The following is a 23,963-nucleotide window of genomic DNA, read 5'->3' on the forward strand; positions in this document are numbered from 1 at the left end:
AATTTGATGGTTTTTCTGACCCAGGACGAGTGCTTGGGAAGGCGCCGCCGCACGGTTCTGCCTCCCCAACCCCGTCCCCTTCGCTTTCCACCTGTCCCGTGGGCATGCCAAGGGGCAGAGGCGCCGGCCAGCTTCCCTCCAACGTTTGTTCTCATCCCCAGATGAGAAAAGTCAGCAAGGTCTAAAGCAAAACAGACTTCAGAGGCATTAGTGGGAACAGCAGAGCTGCTTACGCAAAGTCAATTACAAAAATTCTCTAAGACAAAAGTCAAAAGGTTACCATTTGGAAACTCAAAAAAAACAACATCAACTTTTTGCCATCAAGAGCATAGCAGTAGCTTTGGGTCTGGGACCAAAGCCTTGAACAGAGAAGTGGAAAGTCCAGAGGCTGCGAACGCGTGGCCACGGGGCTCCGCGCATCGTCCCTCGGCTCTGTCCTCGACGCCCTGCCAACAGTGCCGCCAGCAGTGCCAGCGACGGGCTGCGCACCGGGTCGTGACTGAAAGAAACCTGAATTGGAGATTACCGAGGTAGTTGGCTAGAAACTGAGATTCCCCCACCTGGCATTTTCTCGAAGGCCCACGCATCCCTCGCCCGCCCGCCCCGCGCGCCAGGGGTCCAGCTGTCCTGCAGGGCGCCGCCGCCGCCTCCAGCACCAAAGCCTTCTCAGGGAAAAGGGAATGCGCAGCCCTTTGAGTCTTCAAAAACACCAAGTTATTGCACTTCAAAAAATACAACAGGTTTGTGGTTCGAGCCCTCCCCACCCTCCCCATGGCTTCTGCTCAACTAAAACGATTCACTACGCACAAATTTCTACGTTACCTTCGGGTCGGGTTAAAAGATTCGAAACGTGTCTCTTTACATGAGGTGCAGAGCTGCTCGAGCTCCTATCTAGAACAGTGCGATTCCAATCATACGTCTCTTCCCTTTCACCCCGTGCCCCCCATCCCCACCCCTAAAAACCCCCCCTCTATGCTCGCTGGGTTATACAAACCTCCCTCGCCCACCCCCCCCAACTCCTCTCCTGTCCCTCCCCCCGTCCCACCCCCCCCACCCCCCAAAACATGTCCAGCAAAACTTTTAGATAACCAGGAATGCTTATTTCAACAAGACAATAAAAATGCACACAGCTTTGGAGATGCACGGGAGTCGGATGTCCTGTAGGTCTGCAGGTGAACTCCACCGAGCTGAACGGTCCTGGTGCAGGGCAGCAGCGAGCCGCGGGTTCTGGCTGCCTTAAGACACTTCCCTTACTTCAGACTCCGGTTTCAGGGTCAGGCTTTGAGTGGGGTAGTTTTCCAACCAAGAAGCAGCTCAACGGTTTTATTTTTTTTTTCTCTCTCTCGTTTTTAATGGTTAATTTGGAATAGGAAAGTCAAAGGAGATCGGGGAGGGAGGGAGACGAGGTGGGAGAGGACATTCTCCCCCTCCTCCAGTTTAATAAGCACCAGAGTATTCAAGTCTGTCCGTTCTGAGATTCAGAGCTGCTTCCGCAGTCAGCAGGCAGAAACTAAACCTTTCTCGTAAGAGCAGCGTCGTTTTGGTTGGGGTCCGTCATCGTCGTCATCTTCTTCCTCGTCTTCCTCCTCTTCCTCCTCCGACGAGGAGCTGTCCAGTGTTAAATCCACGACATCAGCAGTGGCCTTGCCGTTCTCACCGTTACCGTTAGGGGTGGGCAGCAGCCCGTTCACATCTGAGGAACCTGAAAGGGGGCAGGGAAGAGAGGACTAATTAAGACCCCTACTAATTAATTAACGTCCAGTTCGGGGGATGCTCTGACGCTCTTGGTCTCTCGTGGCTGTGCAGTCCTCGGTAAAAGAGCATGTGAAGCTAGCTCCACTTAAGCAGTTGCCTAAAAAAAGAGCCCACACCACAAACGTGAGGCTCTTTAGGGTCAGGACTTGCTGCAGCGCCCCATGGCACCTGCACCGCCCGCTTGGAAGACATCTGCCGAAGAGCTGGCTTGGCAAGGCACGACGTTACACAACCACACCGCCAACCCTGCCACAAGAGGATCTGACCTCACGAGGCTGCCAGACAGAGAGCCTCCTAAGTCAAAATCCCCCTTCCCCACAAAATAAGCCCAGCGCTGTCAGGGGCTGGCCTTGCTGCTGATGTCTCAGAGTTCACTGCAGAGGTTCACACCCAACTTTTGTCTCAGTGTCACTCTGGAAATAACCCAGCTTTGCTGAATAACCCACTGGGTTGTTCTGGGACCGGTGCGCAGGGATGTCACGCACCCTGGTGGATGCTGCTCCCTTCTGGAGAGGGTGAAGACCAAGGGGCTATCCCGAGGGAGCCCTCCCAGCCAGACCCAAGCAGGGGAGCCTCAGGTTATACAAGGGGAAAAGGCTTTTCACCGAGAGGGTGCTTGGGCACTACAACAGGCTCCCCAGGGAAGCAGTCCCAGCGCACCGAGCCTGCCAGAAGCATCTGGACAAGGCTCTCAGACACCAGGTTTGATTTTTTGGGGGGTCCTGTATGGAGCCAGGAGCTGGACTCAGTGATCCTTGGGATCCCTTTTTTTTTTTTTGTCCCTTCCAACTTGGGATGTTCTGTGTTTCTAGGTGTCACACAGCTTTCCTCAAGCCCCCTGCAAAATTAGAGCTCCCCAGTCCGTGCATGCTTCCTACAGAAATTTCAAGCCTTTAGCTCCAGAGACACTCACCTAGAACTAATATTGGACACTGGGGGCTGCAGCTCCGTTCCTTCTCAGCTCTGATGGGACACCAGGAGCCATCCACCAGGTACTCTATTTCATCTGCATCCTCACATTCGGTCAGTATCTTTGACAGGAGCCTGGACAGGAGAGAAGATGCCATCTATTAACCTTGAGGCAATCAGCGGCCCTGGCCAGCAGCCTGGATCTTCACCTTAAATAGCCTTCAATTTAAGAGAAATTTGGCATTAGCAGGAGGCTGCCAAACAGACAGCCCTTGCAGTCAAGAGCTTGTTTTATTCCCATAAAACGAGTACAGGTTCTGACAACGCAGACCATCCCAGTCCTTTCTGACAACGCACCTAAACCGTGAACTAACGTTTTAATTACGCGCAATTAGAAGAGTCTTGCCTCTTCACCCAGTTTCCCCGGTCTGGGGTACCCGACCCAGAGCCCTGTCAGGGCTGGTGCCAGGCCCTCCCCACCGAGACGTCAGCCGAGGCCACAACAGCCCATGCTGCTAGGAAATCAGCCATCCAACAAGCAGCACTCCGCTTCCTATCTTTATTTCCCAACGCCACCACAGCAGCCTCCAAAACAATATATGCAGCTACAGAAAAAAAAGCATGTTCACCTCTGAGAACATCCCCAGTGCAGGCACCTCGACATCAGATGCTTCTTGTTGCAGAGACACCGACCGGAACGAGGGGCTTGCTCTGCCCTATTGCACCTCACACCCCGGGTACTTGCTTTTTCCTGGTACGTCCCACCATTTGCCTGTGAGGTTTGTTTGGACCTGCTGTTAGAACTGCCCTTCTGCAGGGTTGTTCAACTCTGGGTTTGGGCATTTCCGTTATCAAGGAATGCTAACAGTAAAAATCTGAGAAGCTCAAGGGAACTGTTAGCGGCGCACGTTTCCGCTTTCTCCCAGCCCAAGTAGGAGATGTGGTCCCGCAGACAGCCCTGTCCCCTAGCAGAGCAACCACCACGGCTGCAATTCCAAGCTAACCAGGCCCAGAGGATCTTAGGCACGAGCAGCCAGCCACCTCCCTAGGAACCTACGCCCCTTCTTTAGCTAACGACATCCAGCCGTGACTAGCAGGTCCCCTCCAGCTTACTTTCAGGAAGCTCTGAAGGCCACCCCTCCACCCAACAGAGCCAGTACCCAAACCCACTCTTGAGCACTGCAGAGCAGGGGCAGAGAAACGTGCTGAGCCTTCAGCAGTGATGACCACCTCCTCTTCCTCCTCCTTGTCCAAGAGGGACAAGCGTGCTGCTGATCTGCAGAGGTTCCACAATCCAACCCCTTGTACTTTCCCCTTCAGCCTCAGCAGCTTTGTCAGAGATCTCAGAAGGAACTGGATTTTCCTGTTGGTGTTGGCCGGAGGACAAAGCAAACAGGTTATCTGTGCCCAGGCTGTTTCGGGCTGCCTGAAAAGCCACAACCGCTGGATCAGATCAGCACCTACGAGCGCAGCAACGCTCGAGCGCTGTCAGCACGGCCATGGGAACGCGCCAGCCAGGCTGACCCGTCTGCTCACTTCGCTGCACCGTGCGCCGAGGGAGCTGGATGTACCTGAGCAATTCCTCCGAGCACTCCCAGCATCGCAGTGAATCTGCATTAGAGGCCAATTATACGAGCCACGAGGGCGGAGATCGTTTCCCAGAAGCCAGGACCCGTGCACCTCGCTCCACCAGTCCGCAGCGCTGCTGGCAGCTCGGCTGACGTAGCACCACTACGGATGGCAGCGATCCCAGCCCACCTCCAGCAGCCTCCCCGCGCTCTGCAGCAGCAAAGCTTCAGCCGGGGGGTGGGCGGAGGTCACCGCTCGCATTAGTTCGCTTCTCCTTCCTTCCTTTACTCTTGAACAGAAGCCAGGCAATCTATCGAGCTCTCCTCTAGAGACAGCCTCTGGAACCCACGCTGCTGGGGCTGATGAGCACTGCAGCCAGCTTTTTTTTTTTTTTTTTTTTTTTCTGGCTTGCCTCAGGTGGTGCCTGCTGTCAGCCTGGCTCTTTCTGCAGCCTGTGTACGGGACTCCATCCACCAGGTCTGCAACCAGGAGAGGGAGATCTGCTGGGTTTGGGTAATCCTCTCTGCAAACGGCTGCATATTTGAGCTCTCCAGTGTAAAGACTCGCTCCGACTTTAAAGGATCACCTGCAAAGTGTTCTTATACTGCTCAACCACAGCGCCCAGCTCTCCTAACTTACGGCGAGACCTTTGTTCTCTTTGGTAAAAAGAGCAAGCTCCTGTAGCTCTGGACCAGAGTTAAACACCGCTCCCATACAGACCGAAGGCTAGATGTCAAGTTGGGTGTCAAGTCTAAAGCAACCTTCCCCAAACTCACGTTTGAAGAACTTTTGATGGGGCTTGCATTTCTTGCCTCACCCTTGTCCAAATGCGCTTTGAAATTTACCTGCTCTAATTCCCTTCTGTGCTTTTACAGCCAACTATGCCAGGTTCAGAGTGAGGCCGTAGAAAGAGAACGTTCCTAATGCAAATGCTGCATTTGTACCTCCTTCCTGGGGGGCTACACATTGCAGGATGTTTGCTACAAAAGCTGGCAAAGATTCCCCCAACCAAATTTAGAGCACGCCAAGAATCGCTTGCAAGCTTATGAGCACCTCACACCAACAAGAGAACATGAAGATGGTTCCTATCAAAAAATCACCTTATCGGGTGCTCATAAAGTGGGTTTATTCCACGCAGCATGACATCTGTCAACCAAGGCAGCTAGTTGTGCGGGTTCATCAGCCTGATGAAAAGAGTGAGGCAGTAAATGCTCGGTTCTTAAAACGCTTCAGTGTAATCCAGAAATCAGGAAGGGCAGACCGAGAAACAAGCCTTGCTCTAGCACACCAAGACAATCACGTCGGAACATTATGCATGAGCAGAACGCACTTCCAGCTTTGTTTTGAGGTAGACTTCAATCAGACGCACAGACCAAAAAGCGAGGTGCCACGCCCGACAGAAAGAAAAGAAAGAGGCTGAGGACAGGAGTGTATGCACTCACCCGTCAATTATTAGCTGGTCATAGGGCGCTGGTTTGTCACACACAGGACACATCCATGTGGGCTTTTTCTCATTCATCTGAAGGTAGAAGACTGCATCAAAGCACTGCAGATGTGCGCAGGTCTCTGCCCGGCACGGCACGGACAGCCGCATCTTCACTAGCTGTTGGAGCGAAGAGCAGAGGATCAGGGACAAACCCCACCCAGGCCACCACCAGACAGCTCTCCTCCTCAGCAGCACAGGTCTGAGACACGAGGAAAGGTTCGACAGCTCGCAGAACAGGTCTGGCAGTAGAATAGGATTTCTTGACAAAAAACAGGGTAAGATGTCTTGCAAGGACTTACCGGACAGATGAGAGAGACACGAACACCTGTAGTAGCTATTTCACTGTCCGGATCCAAGCGTAGCTTCTCTTTTACTGCAGTAAGAGTAGAGGGCACAACATTTAAGAGATGCGAGCTTAAACCTGGAAACAACGCGTAGCACAGGTCAAGAAGCTCACTGACAGCCCCTGGCTGCCTACAACTCATTTCCACCGCAGGTGACAAGCTCTGCCTGTCAGAGACAGGGAATGCAGGAGACAGAAAGCTCTTGTACCAGACCTGGCTCGTGCAGCCTTCAGAGCTCAGTAGAGCACTGCCTGTGCTGCGTGGCTAGCCAAAAACCTTGGGCACGATGGACTGCAGGCCAGCTGTCCACCAGGAAACTCACGTTTTCTTACAGTCCCCAGTCCCTGACTTGACTCCCCTCCCAACGAGCCAAATGGCACGTGCTGCCCCTCATCCAGGCAGACCAAGCGAAGGAGACAGGATGGATTTAAGTCCATCCCTTGGGATGAGGGCAACCAGGTGCACACCGACTGCAAGTTACTGCTAAGGCTCTTTTAGCAACCCTTCTACCTCTTATGTGAAGCTGCAGGCTGGAGAGCTGGAGCACAGGAAGGAAACCACACTGCTGAGCAGCTTTTTCGTGTTAGTATCATAATGAGGGAGTCGATTGGGTGTTAATTTTGTCATTATTTGCCTTCAGAGAGCCTGCAACACCCACGTACCTGGGCTTTCTGCTGTTTGGGCAGTTGTTCTGGCAGAGAGCGAAAGGGCAGACAGAGAGCTCTAGCACACAGCAACAGGCTCCCAGGAAGAAGTCAGTTTAGACTTACTTGCTCGTTAGCACAAGCGGGATGGATTTTATTCCCTTCCGAGACCAGTGGCAATAGGGGAGGGTTAACTGCATGCCCCTGCCCCCTGAAATTCTGAGAAAGCCCCCCCCAGAAGTGAGCAAGCACGGGATACAGTCAAATTGACAGGAAATCGGGATTTCTCCATCAAATAAACAAGCCTCCTCCTAGTGCTACTGGGCTGGAACTCTTCAGTTTACATGCTGGCCGGCTCATTTCTTCCAGCAAACTGTTGCACAAGGAACCACAAAAAGACCTAGATGTACCAGGGGAGAGGCAGCTCGAAGAGCAAGGCAGCCATGCAAAAAGCAGTGATCCTGCATCTGCTGGGAAAGAATCAGACATCAGGAAAGGAGGGAGACTCCTGCCCCTGTTGCCACATACTGAAAGGGAAAAAGGAAAACCAGAGGGGCTGCAGGCAAATCAAAAAGAGCAGGTGTGCAAGTCCCACACGGGAAGGTCCTGCCTCAACGTGCAGAATCAAAAAGTTAAATGACCCTACAACTCCTAAAGAAGAGCTGCTGCTGTTGAAAAGGCCTAGGACACTTGTATCACCCTATTTCTTTGGAGCAAGTCAAGCATTTATTTTGACCTTTGCAGATCATAACAAGATATCTGCAGACAATGAGGCTGCATGCAGTTTTGCAACACGCAGCTCTAATTAGGGCGAATCCTCAGATGTGAAATTCCCGCAAGTCTACAAGGTTTGGTGTTGCTTTCTTCACATGAGGAGAATTGTCATCCAAGCTTAATTTTCATAAAGTTTTTTGCTAAGAGCACGTTCTGTGCATGAATTAGGATGCATGGGAAAGAAAAATGGGCGTTTTCCAGGACCTCTTGATTAGAATCAAGCTGTCTTAAACTGCTTTTGGATCCGCAGCCATGCATACAAGCATCTGTTTGCAAACGTTCCTACTAAAGTCAACAGAAGCATATGCAAAGGAAGATGAGTCAGCCCCGAGATGCAACCCAAGTCAAAGGGGAGCTTTAGTAAGTACTGAGGGATATTGCAACGAGCTGAAAGGGGAATCGTTTGCAGTCCAGACCAGAGCTATAAAAGCCAAGTTTACAAGCTCTTTGTGCTCGTCCGTTTCAGATGTCCAAACAACTTCCATGCAGTAACAGGCCAAATGAAGTGAAGCGAAACAAGATAATGTTCCTATTTGGTTAAATTTAAGGTTGCCAAGTGCAGCTCATCTCTGCCCCTACACCCAGCCAAAGCTGTTGGTTATCCAGCTCAGCAGAACCAGAGGTTTGTTACCAAGTGGAAAAGGCAAAAAAGCTGCTTTCAGAACCTCTGCCTGCTGCTTTCAGTTCAGGAAGCCACCGTGCAAACGCTTGCTTTGAAGGGAACAGAGCGTACTGCTGAGCCTGCTTTCAAGAAGATCGCAATGTCACAAGGAGGAGAGGATCCTCTGCGTTTTAAGACAACTCAGAACCAGCACCTGCTTGTTCGTTTGAGGTTCTGATGAACACAACCAATGTTAAATATCCACTGTTCTCAGAACAAGTGGAAATTTGTGTTTCTCATGTCAATAGGTACGTCCTGGCTGTCAGCGGGCTAATATGGTCAAGACTGACACGAACACTATCTGCTGTGGTATACAGATGTAAAAGTGTGCGTGTGCTACAGGACTGCTGCACTTACACACGTGAAGATCAGAAGTTTGGCTAGAGCAGCAATAAGCCCCACGAGGTAGATTAGCCATCTGAAGACCTGACATGCCTGAAATCATCATCTCCCCTGTGACCTACGAGCTGTCTCCAAGATTACGCTTCTTACACCTGGTAGGAGTTGTCCATGATCTAAGAGGCACGTTTTAAAGACCATTATGATAGTTCTCTGATGCAGAACAAAATACCAAGAACGGTCTCTCCACTAACATTACATAACTGGAAATCCTCCAGACTCTCTGGAGCTGCAAGCAAGTCCGATTCTGCCTCGAAAAGATAATTTCCCCTCACATTTCCGTAACGTTTTTTATTTGCCTCATACCATGATGATTTACCTGAGTGGTCTAGGATAAACATCTCTCGGGATCATCTCTTCTCTGAAGCTGGCAACGCATTTGAAAGTTCTGTTGGTGAAATCCCACTGCCAGCCCCTAGGATTCAGGGGGTGGGGTGGGCAGCAGGACATTTTCACCAGGATCCCTTGCTCCAGAAAGCTCCTTTGGATATAGTGCGGGTCAAGGCCGAGGTGCTGTGGCAATGTTCATCAGCTCATAATTATTCAGATGAAGGCATGAAGCCATTCGCATCAGAATGACACCGGCCCTCAGCGGCACTCATCACGATATAACCTGGAGACAAAGCCTAAATCCAACTAAGTGATGCAGAGCTTCTGCAGAGCCACACGCTGCTGAAATGCTGCACTTGCACACGGATTTGGGGCAATTTCATACGACTAACAAACATCTTAGCAAGCCTGTTCAAACAAAAAGTGTTTTTATACAACTGGAGGAAAGCAATCGCACAGAACCAGGCAGCTGTTCCCAAAACGTTTCTAGCAGCCGGGCTGTTAGGAATGCTGCAGTGTAAGGGGCATGCAGTGAGCCTCCCCTAGGCACCTCTCAGGCAGACATACTCACCAAGTGCTTTGCAGAGCTCGGGATGTTTGATTCCGATGGTTTTCAACCTCTGCAGCAGCTCTGCCGAGGTCATCTGCCGCACTAAGTACAGCCCCACGGAGTAGCTCTAAGGAGGAAGGAAAAGAATGAAGAGAGGAGGAAGGGAAAGGATGAGCAGGGCTGCTCTTCTGCACTTGTTGGTGCAGTTCCGTGCAGCTTCCTTCGGCACGTACCTTCCCGTAATTCCCCCAGGTGACAGTGATGCGGTTGGTGGCTGCAGACAGGTACATGAGGTGGGTGAGGTTGATGGGACGACAGGGCCTCTTCGGTTCCACTCCGGGTTTGTTTGATGGATAGTAGCCCTAAGGCAGAAAGATTTTTTTGTTTTAAAAACTGAAGATGCTGCTGTTGGGGAACATCTATCCATCAGCTTCATTAAATTCTAACCCACACGCAGTTTTCAAGGGGCAGAAGGGAGCTGAACAGCCTGACCTAGCACAAAGTGAAAAGGATCAAGTCTTTTTGCAAGGACAGTTTATGAACACGGATAACCCCTTAGAAGATTAACCTTAAACTAAGTCGTGCGTTTTTATAATCTGCATTCATCAGAATAAATAATGCTTCCACCAGTCCTTCCAAAGCTGCAGTGTCGCCCGTCCCCGCGGAGCCAACTTACCGGCACCGAGCAGTAACTATGGTTCACTTTCACCGCAATGTTCGGGGGGTACTGGTCCTCCTGGGGAGAACTAGTGTCTGTGTAACAGATTCTGCAAAGAAACAACATCCCGCTTAATATCCCCACGCTGCTCGCCGGTTCAAAGCTCTACACGTCAACCAGCAGCCAACCTTTACCACACCAACCCATGCTCCCTCGTCTGGCCAAAGCAAAGCCAATTCCACTCTGCTCTCCAGGTTTTCATGCAGCCTTGAGATTTGGGTGGACAAATCCGACACCCTGCTGTTTTCTACCGCAGCACTAACTCAAGTGGTACATGTAAGGAGAGGTTAGAAAGTAAAGTTTAAGACACTTGCACGTATACAAGCAATTTACCGTAGGTTATCTTTACAGCTATGAAACCCACACTGAAGCTTATTATCTTTGGGTAATGCATTCCCCTCCTCCCCTCCGCTGCACTTCACGGTAAATTAACCCCATGCTCAGACATACCTTAGTACAACCTGAACCGATTTCACACCGGGTTGCAACTCCCTAGTAAATTAAGGAAGAAACAGAAACTTGTGTGAAGAAAAAAAAAATCAGCCATCACTTTTGCCAGACTCAAGAAACTGCTAATTTTGAAAAACAAATCTTCAAAGAATTACTTTCCAGAATTTAAGTTATTTAATTCTCTCTGCAGGTATCAGCAGCCCTGTAAATGTTGTTTCCTAACGCACCATCCTACAGCCTTCCTCGGGGCTTTCAAAACTGTAAAAGCGTTGGAAGAAAGGTATCCATTTGCCTGGTGTTCTCTTATTTGTAAGCATTTATAAAAACTAGGTTTTTAAGGTCAGGTGTATCTGACTGTGCTCCTTCAAGACTTTGTTTAATAATTCAATTAAAGCTGTTCATGCAAACCAAGGAATCCGTGTATTATGACACCGGCAGAACAACTTATTCTTGCTAACTTCACTGGTAATGTTTATAACAGTATTTCAACTGATATCAGGAAAGCTACACGTCACAGAACAAGGGGATTTTATTAGGAGGCTTTATACACAGGTACCAAACACACTCTGCACGGGATTCAAGGCACTAAGCAAGACACCAGAATTAGCCTCGATTTCCTTCTGAAAGCATTTCACATTCCAGTTCAGTGTTTTGGCATAATTTTTTTTCATTTTGGGGCAGAGGGGGTGGAACCCGAGTTCAGCTGACAGTCGGGAACTGGTGTGACAGTTTCAGATGTGTGTGGAAAGCATCTGGATGCTACCAGAGGTAGGGGAAGATGCTCATGCTGCACGATCATTCTAGACAGGGAACGACACTCATCGAAACCCCTGCTGAGAAATTGTTGTACTGAAGATGTTGCTGATGGTGAAAGTTTTCTCACAAATCCAAATACACGCAGAACAGAGCATTAAGAATCAGCTACAATACGTGCAGTCTTTTATCACCCTTAAAGACTTCTGTGGGTATCGTTTCCTTTCTGTTAAGTCTTTACACGGCTTCTGCTGACTTTCTCCAGCAGCAATCAACACTGGATATTCAAGAAACAACACCTTCCTCTGAGTTTATAACAGTACGGTTTTAATGGGAAGAGAAGTATTTGAAGATGCTTATATTTAAAGTTTTTAAAGGTGATATATAATGCTTGGTTGTGGAGGACCTTTCCTGCGTCGTTGGCCTTTTGTGGCGGCAAGGACCAAAGCAGCAGGTCAGCGAAGGAGCAAGCCTTACTGCCTGCACTGACGTGTCTCACGCGTTTCATTGTTTAAATCAAAAGTTGGTTCGTGACAGAGGTCAGGCTAAATCCTAATCGGTGCAAGATGTTTGCCTATGCAGTTACTATAGCACCCTGTGCAAAACAGAAGCCTTCTTTCAGATGCAAACAGCATTACACGTCGAGCTTTTGAACTTTTGATGCAAAGGAAAAATCTGCAAATATTCGCAACACGAGCTTAACAGAGAATGCAGGTCATCAACAATTTCATACTTCTTTTTTCCTGCCCAAATGGGATACTAGAGGAGCAGAAATGAAACTCAGGGACTTAGATGGGAAGTGTTGTACCCCTCACACCCCACAAAAGCTATTTGCTTTACATTGGATGTAGGTGGTCTGCTGACATCCTCAGTGTTTCCACGCAGGGAACACAAGCTCCCACAGAGAGGGAACACTCAGGAATTACACAGCTACCGTTTCTCCAACTATTACCGCGCGGTGAGAAGTACCTGGAATTTCTGATCAACTCCACTTGTCTCGGGGTCAATGCAAAAATGCACGGACTTTCCTGGAGCTTCTCATTGTTCTGTGGGACTGAAGAGGGGAAAAAAAAAAAAGGATGTACATCAAATTGACAATAACTAGTTCTTACACTGCTAAGCAGAAGGTGTTTTTTTTCTTTTAATGTTCTGAGCTCTGTTTATGTCTAAGTCCTGTTTGCCTCAAGCTGCACAAGAGCTCCTATCACCATACATTCTCATAACAAGATAATAAACCAAGTTTTGGTAAATGTACCGCTGATTACAGCGGTGCTCGTTTGTTTTTTTGCCTGTTTTGCTAGTTAGCACACTGATAGCACATGGCGGATTTGGTCTTTTTTTTTTTAATCCCTTCTCTCCTCAAATAATCAACAAGTCAACAAGCATATATGTTCATACAAGAACAAATGTCATGAAAGCATGAAACCGTGAGACTGGTTCTGGAAAAGAAGGAAAGAAAAAAAGGATCAACTGGGAAGAAAAAAAAATTTAGAAGAAACAGCCCTAAGAGACAGAACACTGTTCACAAGTACCTGGAGTTGTGGGCACGTTTTATAGGATGTTACAGCAGAAACGCTCAGCTGAGAACCCAGCACTAATTGGTCTTTTATCCATACATAATTCAAAATCAAATGCATTTAGTGTGATTAAAATTGAGCTTCAGATGTGGAAAACCTGAGACTTCCACTTAGTACCTTTTATTGAGTTCTAGCAGAGCACATTTGATTCTCAGAGCATGTTTCCAACTAAAATCAAGTCCTGGAGCTGGTGAAAGTCGCAAGATAAACACAAAGAACAGGAAGTGACAGAACAGTTTTTCCTTTTTATCAAGAACAGTATTTTTTTTTATTTTTTTTTTTTAAGTCACTGGCTAGTTTATTCAAAGCCAACATACCAGAGTTTAAGATGTAGGAAAATGTGCTTCTCTGTCTGTGAACAAAAACGAGATGAAGGAAGGATAAAACCTCAGCAGCTCTAAGATCTTGAAAGACGCAGTGACAACCCGATTCACTGACTACACATACCTCCCTTTGATAATTCAGCTTTAAAAATACAGTAGGAGAACTCATAAATAATAAAAAAGTCCTTATGGACTTTTAATTGAATTTCAGTTTCCCTCTAAGCGCCTCTTGACCAGAACAACCAGCAAGAAGTAAAGTGTTTCCCAAGGACTGTAGCAGTCGGCACTTTCTAATAACAAGAAGCAAAGGTTTTTTTAATATAATTGTTTAAATAACTGCCTGTAGACAGGCTGCCCTTCTGATTGTTGAGCTACACAAAAACAAGGCAAACCTGGCGAGGCAAAATGAACAGAAACTCACGTTATTTTGCATTTATATCGTCTCACCTTACGAAAGCCCCCCCCACTCTCCAAGCAGGGCACGCTGCCTGCAGAACTAACCGGGACCGTCAGGGGATGCCCCCAGCACCGCGGCCAGACCCCGCGAGGGATCCAGGAGCCTCCGCTCACCTCTCCAGCGGAGCCTTCTAGCACCGCAGACAGTACCACCTGAACTTCCAAGCAGGCCATCTGCTCGTCCTATTGCACACCAGGCAGCAGCAGCAGCAAGCACTGCTCCAGGGCTGCGCCTTCCTTCACTCAACCACCAAAAAATCACCTCTACCAACACCGGGGTACGATGGCAAGCTGGCTACACCATCTGACCACCGTCACAGGAACTCCAAAAACAGACATTTGCCCATGTTTTCCCTACAGCTACTCAGTAAAAGCTCCTTGTGCTTGCAGCACGAGAAGCAAGATCAATGCGCGCTGCCCCAGTGCGAAAGACCTGACGGGCGCTTCTCCACCACCCCCACAGGGACCTGCTGCAGGCTCGCACAAAACACCCCAATTTTACAAAATACAGCCGGAGGGAAGACCGAAAAAAAAAAACAACAAAAAAAAAAAACAGAAATCAGCAGCAATCAGGACTGGATGCTGGAGGAAAGTGCAAGAGAACATCCGCAAAAGACAGGGGGAAAAACTTCTGCAAGACAGAGCTGAGCAATGAGCTCGTTTTCCTCCAACACCTTAATTCTGGAAAATCAGCTCCACCTCCTGTAGGTACGCTTTTAGGGTACCCAATCTGCTCTTCACATCTTTGATGAGTAGCCAGAACAATACTTATATGTTAGGCTTTTGAAGCTAAAGGGAACAGTTCCGTCTTTTCTCCAGGACAGATGCCTCAGCACCACAACTCAGCTCCTGGACCTGCACGAGCACTGCTGGGCTCAGTTTATTTTAACAGCTGATGATAGCAGGAAATCAGTTTTTTAAGACTGAGCTTGATCAGCAATCTTCAGAACGAGAGAAGACGTAAAACTTCTGAACCCAAAAGGACTTGGAGAACCATCTTCAAAAACGTAGCCCGATGTAACTGCAAAGGACTCCCGTTCTGAGGAGCCAAGCGAACCTGCAGCTCCAGGTCCAGCCATCCAAAATAGGGACTGCATCGACTGCAGGAGTTTAAGTTTCCCTGCTCCAGGGTTTTCCTTCTCTCTCTAATAAAGACCACGTTCCTCACTGTTACACTTACTGATCAGCCTCGCTCAAGGCATTATATGCTCCCAGGACAGATTATATTGTGAACACCACGGCTGGATCCCTCGAGATGTCAGAGATGTGCTGCTGCCAGGAGGTTTCTGTGGGGCTGAGCTCGTTGCACGCCCCCATTCGCATCCCTACGCCCCCAAAACAGTCCACACAGGGTGCAGTACGACACAGTTTCTCCTCCTTGGCTATGGGAACTGCTCTGACTGAACCGAAGGGCATTCATCGTCGTGCAGGGGCTACGCTCCCACTGCTTCACCCACAAAGGTGCCAGAGGGTGAGCACGCTCCGCAGCACGGCGCGCAGGTACTGCAGGACACGTAAAGGCTCTGCTTGTTAGCTGCTAATACGGGAAAGGTAATTAGTGTTCGCTCCCTCTAAAAAGGTATCTGATCGATCTTAATTTTAAGCTTTACCTACCCGAGAGAATTGTGATGATTTAAGTAAATTAAAAGGACTCTTTCGTGTTGACATCCCCAGACCGAACCAGAAAGCTGCTGCTGAGGCTGTCTGCGTGTCGATAAACTCCAAGTGACTGGAATTGCTGTGTAGTCACCAAATATGAGAACGTAGCTGGTTCATGATGAGCCTAACCTATTTGCTTTTAGCTGAAGCCACCTCCGTCTACAAGGACGACAGTAATCTGACGCTTCTTCAGGGAATCAGCTTGCCTGCAGACCGAATGAGGCATTGCCCATCTCACCTTCAATCTGAAGGAGGTGAGAGCGCCTTTAATTAACAAATGTGCTTCCAGTCGACGTCAGGAACATAAATTACGCTTCCTCTATTCCAACCAGGGCTATATGCTTAACGCCCTCTTCTGCAGCCTAGGGAAGGGCGCTGCTCCAGCGGCAGCGAGGTGTTTTTAACCAGAGCAGTCTCTTCTGGGCGCTTCCGTGTTACAAATCTCTGAGGTTCACACAGGGCTTACGCTTGGTGAGGACACAGAAGGCAAACCGCTGCGGCTCCCATACGGCAAACCACCCGGTTCTCCTCGGATCTATTTGTTTCACCTCCTTCCCCATCCAGCCCACGTGGGGCTGTGCTACCTGGCGGTGTCAGAAGTTGTTCCAGAAGCACGTCGCACCCAGGAGCTCTGTGCCGTGTCGAAATACTCCCAGTTGTACAGAGCAACAAACGCACCTCTATTTCCTTTAGTGTAGGCAGAAGGAATTATAGCTGCGGCCCACCAGGCTGAGAAAATCGTCTGGAAGACATCTACAGGTGATCAACAGCTGACCGGGACAACAACTGAACATCTGCTCAATGCCCAGCTCCTCAGCACCAATCCCCAGGCAGAAAACTCTCTCATCAAAGGGAAAATGAGTCAAATATGCTTTAGGGAACACGCTGACCCAAGGGAGGCGTCAGCTAACATAGAGGTGAGATATTAAATTTAATGAGACCTCGGATCTGATACAGAAAATCTCATGTCAGCTTTCAATAAAATCTGTTAATCACGGTGAGTAAATCCCTGCCCCTATCTCTAGGTGTTTCCACATCTTTAGAATTGCTTTTCTCCAAAAATATTACACTTGCACTTCTGACTAATAAATGTCATCTCACACTTAGGGCTGAATGAACCCATACCCCAAGCAGCATTTTAAGTTTTATTTTAGTTTTACGGTGACAGCCCCCTTTTGACTGTTCAAATGGTCATAGCCTTAACATACGAAACCTTCAAACCAAGATGAAAATCACAAAAAGCCTGATGACTTTGTCTCTGGAAAGCGAACCAAAACACAAAACTAACAAACTTGCTTGTTTCAGGGCTAATAACAGAGCCAGGTGTAAAAAGGGAAAGTCACACACAAAGGATAATAAGCATATGGTAGAAATTATCAGACAACTGAAAAAGGAGGTAAATGAGCCTAAGGGATAACAAACTAGCTCTGAGGCAGAAGAGAATAAAAAAGAGTCTGATGAAAAAGCAGGAAGACGGAATTAAGAAATCATGAAAGTGTAGGCACGTGGAACAGAAGGCCATTTCCTGTTCCTGAGGATTGTATTCCCTTGATTTAAAAAAAATAAAGGACAGGTTTAAGCATTTGAGCTGTGGTCTCACAAGGTGCCCAAATCCCCAATATTTGTATGCTTGGGTAACCCCAGGCAGCCACCTCACACCTCTACTTCTATCACTGCAGCCCTCCACGCACCTGCATGATCCTATCTTCATGTTGTTGGGTTTTATTTTCTTTGGAAGCATTTCAGAAGGTTTTTCAGCCAAGAAAGATCAGCTCCCCGAGCCCCTGCACTTCACAGCGAGGCCTGATGTTACCACGTCCACCCTGAGACACTGAGGCCAAGCAGACTACGATGCCAATTCTCCTCTGTACGTACTGTCCTCACTACAAAAACCTTACACCTAACCTCTGGGACAACACTCTTCACTTCTCTAAGTTAAAATAATGAAAAAAACCCGACTCCTAGCCCCAAGGCGGGGGAATCCCTTCTTACAGTTTCCCAGTTGCTCCTCAAAACACCCAGCATCATGACCAAAGAACTATCACAGCCAAAAAAAAAAGTCAGAAAAACTGTTTGAAGCGTGTACCACCCCCTTTCATCCCTAGGAGGCTTTGGGTCAGGACTGTTTAGCACTGAAAACTGGCATCGGTGGGGAAAACACCAGCGTGCTCGCTTAGCCCAGGTGCCACAGCGGCACAGGAGGAGCTCCATCAGTACGCTGCTACGTTGGAGAGGGAAGGCAGGTAACGAGTCCCAGCAAAACCTGCAGCACTGCCAGGCAGGGATAAGCAAGCTGCAGCCAAACAAGGCAGGCTTTCAAATCACATCTCAAAGTGACCACGTTCTTGTTCTAAGGCGGCGGAAAGAAAAAAGGAAATATTCTTCTGTAGGCTTGAAGCACAAGGGAAGGAAAACGGAGGGAGGGTGAGGGACATCCACCACGGGATGGATCAATCTCCTCCTGTCACACGACTTTACAGAGCCTTGAAAATACTGCCATCGCTTTGACACTGAAACCTATTTCATTTTTCTCTCTCCGAGACCAAGTCTGGCAGAAACACCCAGGTGTATGGAGAACTCCCTTAACTCTGGAAACACACAGGGAACTCACCTAGTTCTGGAAACACACAGGGAACTCACCTAGTTCTGTTGGCTTCAGCAGCTCATCCAGGGTGGTGTAGAAGGGAAGCTTCACCAGGCGAACTTCGGGCTTCACGACTTTGGGTGGCAACCTGCCCAGTCCGTTAAGGTATTTCCCGTAGAGCGCAGGATAGTCAATATTGGGAGTGGAGATAGAAGTCCTAGCCACGGTGCTGCCCCGGTCGTACGACGAATGTATGGAGAGTGCCTCGGGGGACCGGTGCTGCTGCGGCTGGGGCTGGCCGGCTTCGGAGCTCTTCTTGGCGTAGCGAGTCTCATAGAGCTCCTTAATTTTCTTGAAAACCTCGGGGCTGCAGTCAAATTGGACCAATTGCAATGCTCTGGTGACTAGTTCATGCTTAAGTCCGCTTTTACTCCTGCCAACAAAACCCAGCAACATCTGAAGATCTGAGACTCGGAAACTCATCACCATGTTCTAGGGGATAAAAAATTAGAAACATTCTTACAGCGGTAAAAAGGCAACACGTCCGTTCTCTACAACCTGGTGATATATCTATATATATCTATATCCAAAATACTAAAAATCCCTTCGAAGAAGGGCACCCAACCCTGTTAGTCACCCGATTAGCGTGCCAATTATTAGGCACCTGTTTGAGCAAAGCAGAAACCATCAACTGAAATCCCAACCAGCTCACCCAAACCAGAGCAACGCCGCTTTACTGCCTGAATTACTCCAAGCTGTTTGTGATAAACAGCAAACAGCAGTCCTGCTCCAAGCGCCAGGGACCGCAGGGGACAAGGCCTAAAGCAGCACGCGCTACAGCACGTGGTAACTCCTCCACCACGCTCAAAGCCTCCAAACGTCCCAGGCATCTTTGGGTAAGCGAGCTACGTTAAAACCTTTATCTACGCTTCATTATTGCGAAGAAAAGGAAGAAAACGATGATGAGCTGAAAACCAGCGGATATTTAAGTGAACTGGGGCTGCCAACCTTCGAATACAGTATTTCAGAGCACCTGCGTGCTATGTGGACGGGCAAAACCCCCTCAAACCCTTCCTATACAAGCAGGACTTTAAAGAAAACGTACATATTTGAGGCTACCCAAAGATATTAGGAGGCTGTTGAAGAGAGGAACATGTTCCCATGAGAACAACGCCTCTGGACTCCGTGCGGGGGCTTTGCCAAGCACTCCCCCACGCTTCCAGCCAGCAGCTGCTGCGCTGGTTATTACGGATTTCAGTGTTTTGATAAGCACTAAAAAACTATCTACATCTTCACCAACTTGCTCTCCTGCTGCTGGGGAAACTCAGGCGGCCTCTAACTGTAAGGTTCAAGCTGCCCTGAAAATATACCCGATAGGAACCCAGATTTATTCCCTCACTCTCCTGCCTAGTGTTTGGAAAACGCAGGAATTCAAGAAGCAACCCCAGCAAGGAGCAGACAGACAGCAGGTCTCTTCTCTCCGCTCCTTTTTAACACCTAATCCCCAAAGAAAAGTCATAATTCTGTGGAAGTTAATGGCAGTCCTGTGATTTCCTGAAATGGAAGATGTGGATGATTTATTTAGCTAAAGAAAGCTACAAATGAATCTAGAAACACTTAACATTCGCTTCCACGTGTGGGAATTACACTACAGAGACAATGCCATTTAATTTCCTCCTTTTTCGTGAAATCTGTCACTTAATCTGGGAGCCTGAGCGACGTTAAAGAACTTCAAGCGAACATCACTGGCTGTAGTTAAGATTTTTGGCAGCTGTGAAGTGTCCCAAAATACCTTTAATAAGAGGAAAAAAGGGAGATAGCTTTAAGGAGAGAAAGGCTGTTTAGTTGGGGGAACGACACGATTCAAGAGAACTGGATCCACGTCACTGCCTCGCTGGGTGCCACCTGCGTGATCCTGGCCAAATTCCTGTGCCTCGGCATTCTTTAAGTACAAAACAGGGAGAGCATCGCCCTCGCTGAAGGTCCTCAAGGATAAATATTTGCAAAAATAAAAGCACCGAGGCTGTGCAGCACTCCGACAGCACAGCAGCAGGGGAGGCAGAGAACAGCGGACGGATTCTTACGCTCGCTGCTCCGACACCGCCAGTCGTTTGGGACTTCTGGTGAATAAAGTGAAGTTTGAACCGACAGATTTTTATGGTTTGCATTTAGAAGGGTTTACGGTCCAGACTGGATCCGAGCAGGGACAGCAGGGCAAGTTTTACAGAAAGCAAACATCTCACTGAGGCTCGGATCTGCGTAACAGTCCGAGGGGTGCTTAGAGGGATCACGTTAACTACAGAAACCAGTTAACGTTAACGTCAGCTCCTCCCTCCGAGGCAGCTTCGTGTGTAAGCGGCGTGGAGCCGCGCTCAAGCACCTGCTAAGGAGGCGCCAGCTGAGGTCCTGGAAGCACACCTCCTCCAGAGGAGACCTGGGCTCACAAAACCAACGGGAGAGGCCGAAGAGGAGGCAGACGGGAGCCCGCAGCACCGCTTACAAGAGGCTCCCGCACGTATTTTTGCGGCCAAGCAGCCCCACGGCGCTCGTTAGCTGCTCCTGCAGGTGCTAACCGCGTTCCAGCTGATCCTCAGGGACGATGAAGCCCCCCCCCCGCCAGAGCGGGGGGGGGGCGGGGCAGAGAACCAGGACAGGGGCCAAGCCCCCCTGGGTGAAGGGCTTTGCCCCAGGCTCCCCCAGGAGCAAGGTTTTTGCTTCCCTCAGGAGCAGGGGTTTTACCCTGCAAGGATTTTTCCCCCAGCCCCCCCCAGGAGCAGGGGTTTTGTCCCACAAGCTTTTTGCCCCAAGCTCCCCCCGGAAGCAGGGCTTTTGCCCCACAAGTTTTTTGCCCCCAGCCCCCCCTTAGGAGCAGGGCTTTTACCCCACGAGGTTTTTACCACCCCCCCCCCCCCAGGGGCAAGGGCTTCACCCCACGAGGTTATTGCCCCACGCCCCCCTCAGGAGCAGGGGTTTTGCCCCCAGCCCCCCCGGGAGCACAGGGTTCGCCCCGCCCCCCCCATTCCATCCCCCCACCCCCCGGGCAGCAGCGCCGTTACCTCCCCCATCCCCCCCCCCCGTCCCTGCCCCCCGGGCCCGTGCTGCCGTTACCGGGCAGGAGCCCGGCGGGGCGGCTGGGGGCGGGGGGGAGCCACCTGCGCTCCTTAGCCCCGGGGGGGGCTGGAGCAGCTCGGGGCCCAGCACCGGGCGGTGCCTCAGGGCTCGGCCCGGGGGCTCCAACACCGCACCGGGACCCCCGGGGCCGCCGTTACCGGGGCGGGGAAGGGAACGAGGTGGAGGGGGAGGGGGGGGGGGGAGGCCCGGGGGTGCCGCCCCCTCCTCTCAGCAACGGAGCCGCGCCGCCGGCCGCGGTCTCTCCCGAACGGGAAGAGCCTCGGCAGCTCCCCCAGCCCCGCTCCGGGTCGCTCCGGCCCGGTCCCGGCGGCCGGGAGGGCGCCGCCGCCGCCGCTCACTCACTTTCGCCTCCACCAGCTCCGCCGCCATCTTGGCCTCCAGCGTCCACCGCGCCGGGAGCCGCCGACCGGGTCACGTGACGGCCGCGGCGAGGGGAGGGGGGAGGAGAAGAGGGGCGGGGCCTCGGCGAGGCACGCGCCGCCCAATCGGCGCGCGCGCGCGCGCCCTTCTCCCCGCCGGCCGCTGCCCTGCCGCGCAGGCGCAGTTGGTTCCGCCCCGCCCGGCGCCGCCTTCCCGGGTTGTCTTAAAGGGGCAGCGCCCCGGAATTATTTTTGGGGCGGGGCGGGGGCGTCCTTGCTGGGAGCGGGTTTTGGGGTTTGCAGAGCCAGCAGAAGCTGTGCTGCGCCCCTCGTGCTCCCCGTCTGCAGGACTCGTGGTGCCTTGTTGTAATAAGGAGCCTGCTGGCCTGGGCTGCTGTTGGGAGGTGGTTTTGGGGAGCAGCTGCCGGGGATTTCCCCAGGTGGAGGCGCTGGGAGGGGGGAATTAAATGTAAAAGCTTTCAGGTGCGTCCTCGCCAGGGGAAACACGGAGGGCACTGAGATAATCCTGCCCCTGTGGTAGCCACAGCCTCAGTTTGTTCAAGTCAGCTCCTCCTGATGGAGCTCAGGGTCTTCTGATGCCCTCTGTGGATGGAGGTGCTGGAGCTGCTCTGGGGGGGTCTCAGGAGACTGAGAGGGGATCTGATCGATGTCTGTAAATACCTGAGCTGTGGGACACGGAGGGACGTGGCCGACCTCTTTTCAGGGGTCTGTGGGGACAGGACAAGGGGCAGTGGCCACAAAATGGAGCCCAGGCAGTTCCGCACCAACACGCGAAAGAACTTCTTCCCGGTGAGGGTGGCAGAGCGCTGGGACAGGCTGCCCAGGGAGGCTGTGGGGTCTCCTTCTCTGGAGATATTCAAGGCCCGTCTGGACGCCTCCCTGGGCAGCCTGCTCTGGGGAACTGCTTTGGCGGGGGGGTTGGAGCCGGTGAGCTCTGGAGGGCCCTGCCAACCCCTACAACTCTGTGGTTCTGTGTGGTCACCTCTGCACGGCTGCTTTGGGGACCCAGGGCCTTGAGAAGCTCCTGCCATGCTGGACCTGACACCTCCAAAGCACAGGCATCTTCTCCTGGCAAAGTCTTTGACCAAGCTGCCCGTGGTGACGGCATCCCAGAAATTCAACAGCCCTTCCGCACAGGTCAGTGTTTGTATCCCAATTTTTCCGTGTTCTTGGGGAAATGACCTCTCAATAACCTATCACATACTCAAAAGCACCTCAGGTGTGGATAGAAATGATGGTCCCCAACCCCTGTTTTGTTCCTGCTGGGGTTTGGTTGCTCCATTTTTAAGTGTGGGGCCAGAACGTGCACAGAAGTGACCCTCTCGTGTGGGCTGGCAGCTGCAGGCAGAGCTGTAGGAAATAATTCCAGGGGTTGGGGTGAAAAAGGATGCGATGGGAACTGGACCTGGTGCAGGGGAAGCTCCTGGGAAGCCAGCTGAGCATCTGCTGCTCGTGCATTACTGGCAGTGGCTTTACACAACAGGGGATAGACCCTGCGGATCCTTGCTGTTGGAGGACACAGAGGTTTTCCAGCACTTTCCTTCCTCTCATCCTCAGCCCCACGAGCTAATTAAACAAAAAGACAATTAGCTGGTTTCCCAGGCAGGCCAACATGTTAATCAGGCTGCCCAGCATTCCCTTCCAGTCTAGCAAAAGCCAGCATTGGTGCTAAAAATTCAAACAGTTGCTATGGCAACTCTAACAGCTGATAACTCATCCTGTCACAGGGAAAGCACAGGATGCAGCCTCCCAGGGCCAAAGTGATCCCTGGTGCAGCTCCGCCGCTGTCCTGCTGGGACCACGGTGGGCAGAGGGGCTGATGGGCTGGGAATTTGGCAGCAGCTGTGGCTGCCTGGCAGGGTGGTTTGGGGACAAAGTGGCGCAGATTCATGAAAGTTCTCTTAATGTTGTAGGTGATGGAGGTGGAGCGACAGTGTCCTATGATGCTATAGGGAAGGAAGAAAAAAGAAGCAAAATGTGTATGCTGTGGAGATGGTGATGTTCCACCATGTGGAGTCCCTCTTTGCTTTGTCCATCTTTGTGACCTCCTTTTAATTTGCTCCTAGCTCAGGTAATTCTGTTCACTTCACAATGCTTTGGGTTTTCTGTACAACAACACAGAGCAAGTGTGGGCAGCCTTTCTGTGCTGGGCTTGAAGGACTCCTCCTGAAAACACACTCAGGGTCATTCCCCGCACCACACAGTCCCTGCCCCAGCCCTTTTTGGAGCAGGGATCAGGAATGGTGCAGCCAGCAGGACCAGGGAGGCGATCATCCCCCTGTGCTCTGCTGTGGTGAGGCCGCACCTTGAGTTCTGGGTTCAGTTTTGGGCCCCTCAGTACAAGAAGGACATCGAGGCCCTGGAGCATGTCCAGAGCAGGGCTACGAAGCTGGTGAAGGGTCTGGAGCACAAGTCCTGTGAGGAGCAGCCAAGGGAACTGGGGGTGTTTGGTCTGGAGCAGAGGAGGCTCAGGGGAGACCTCATTGCTCTCTGCAACTACCTGAAAGGAA

The 23,963-nt window shown here is 50.8% G+C and overlaps 1 protein-coding gene across 1 annotated transcript; it reads right to left on the reverse strand.

Annotated features, from left to right (window-relative positions):
• Positions 1-1,291: 1,291 nt before the first annotated feature.
• Positions 1,292-21,540, reverse strand: PIAS4 (protein inhibitor of activated STAT 4). Its single transcript, XM_040537565.1, has 11 exons — positions 21,416-21,540; positions 17,998-18,433; positions 12,312-12,396; positions 10,590-10,631; positions 10,098-10,188; positions 9,655-9,783; positions 9,443-9,548; positions 6,019-6,092; positions 5,676-5,836; positions 2,669-2,799; positions 1,292-1,702 (listed from the first exon to the last, which is right to left on the reverse strand). The coding sequence occupies exons 1-11, from the start codon at positions 21,440-21,442 to the stop codon at positions 1,497-1,499; spliced, it is 1,488 nt and encodes a 495-aa protein (XP_040393499.1). The 5' UTR covers positions 21,443-21,540; the 3' UTR covers positions 1,292-1,496.
• Positions 21,541-23,963: the final 2,423 nt, after the last annotated feature.

This window comes from Cygnus olor, chromosome 26 (genome assembly GCF_009769625.2).
Source record: "Cygnus olor isolate bCygOlo1 chromosome 26, bCygOlo1.pri.v2, whole genome shotgun sequence".
In the NCBI taxonomy this organism is placed as follows: Eukaryota; Metazoa; Chordata; class Aves; order Anseriformes; family Anatidae; genus Cygnus; species Cygnus olor.

What these genes read in the sequence shown, in the direction of transcription:
- PIAS4 (XM_040537565.1), bottom strand. Translation starts at nt 21,442, where the DNA reads ATGGCGGCGGAGCTGGTGGAGGCGAAA. An exon ending in GCTGAAGCCAACAGAACTAG is followed by an intron (nt 12,397 to 17,997) that starts GTGAGTTCCCTG and finishes TCCCCTCTTCAG; the next exon opens with TCCCACAGAACAATGAGAAG. An exon ending in GTGTCTCTCTCATCTGTCCG is followed by an intron (nt 5,837 to 6,018) that starts GTAAGTCCTTGC and finishes TCGCTCCAACAG; the next exon opens with CTAGTGAAGATGCGGCTGTC.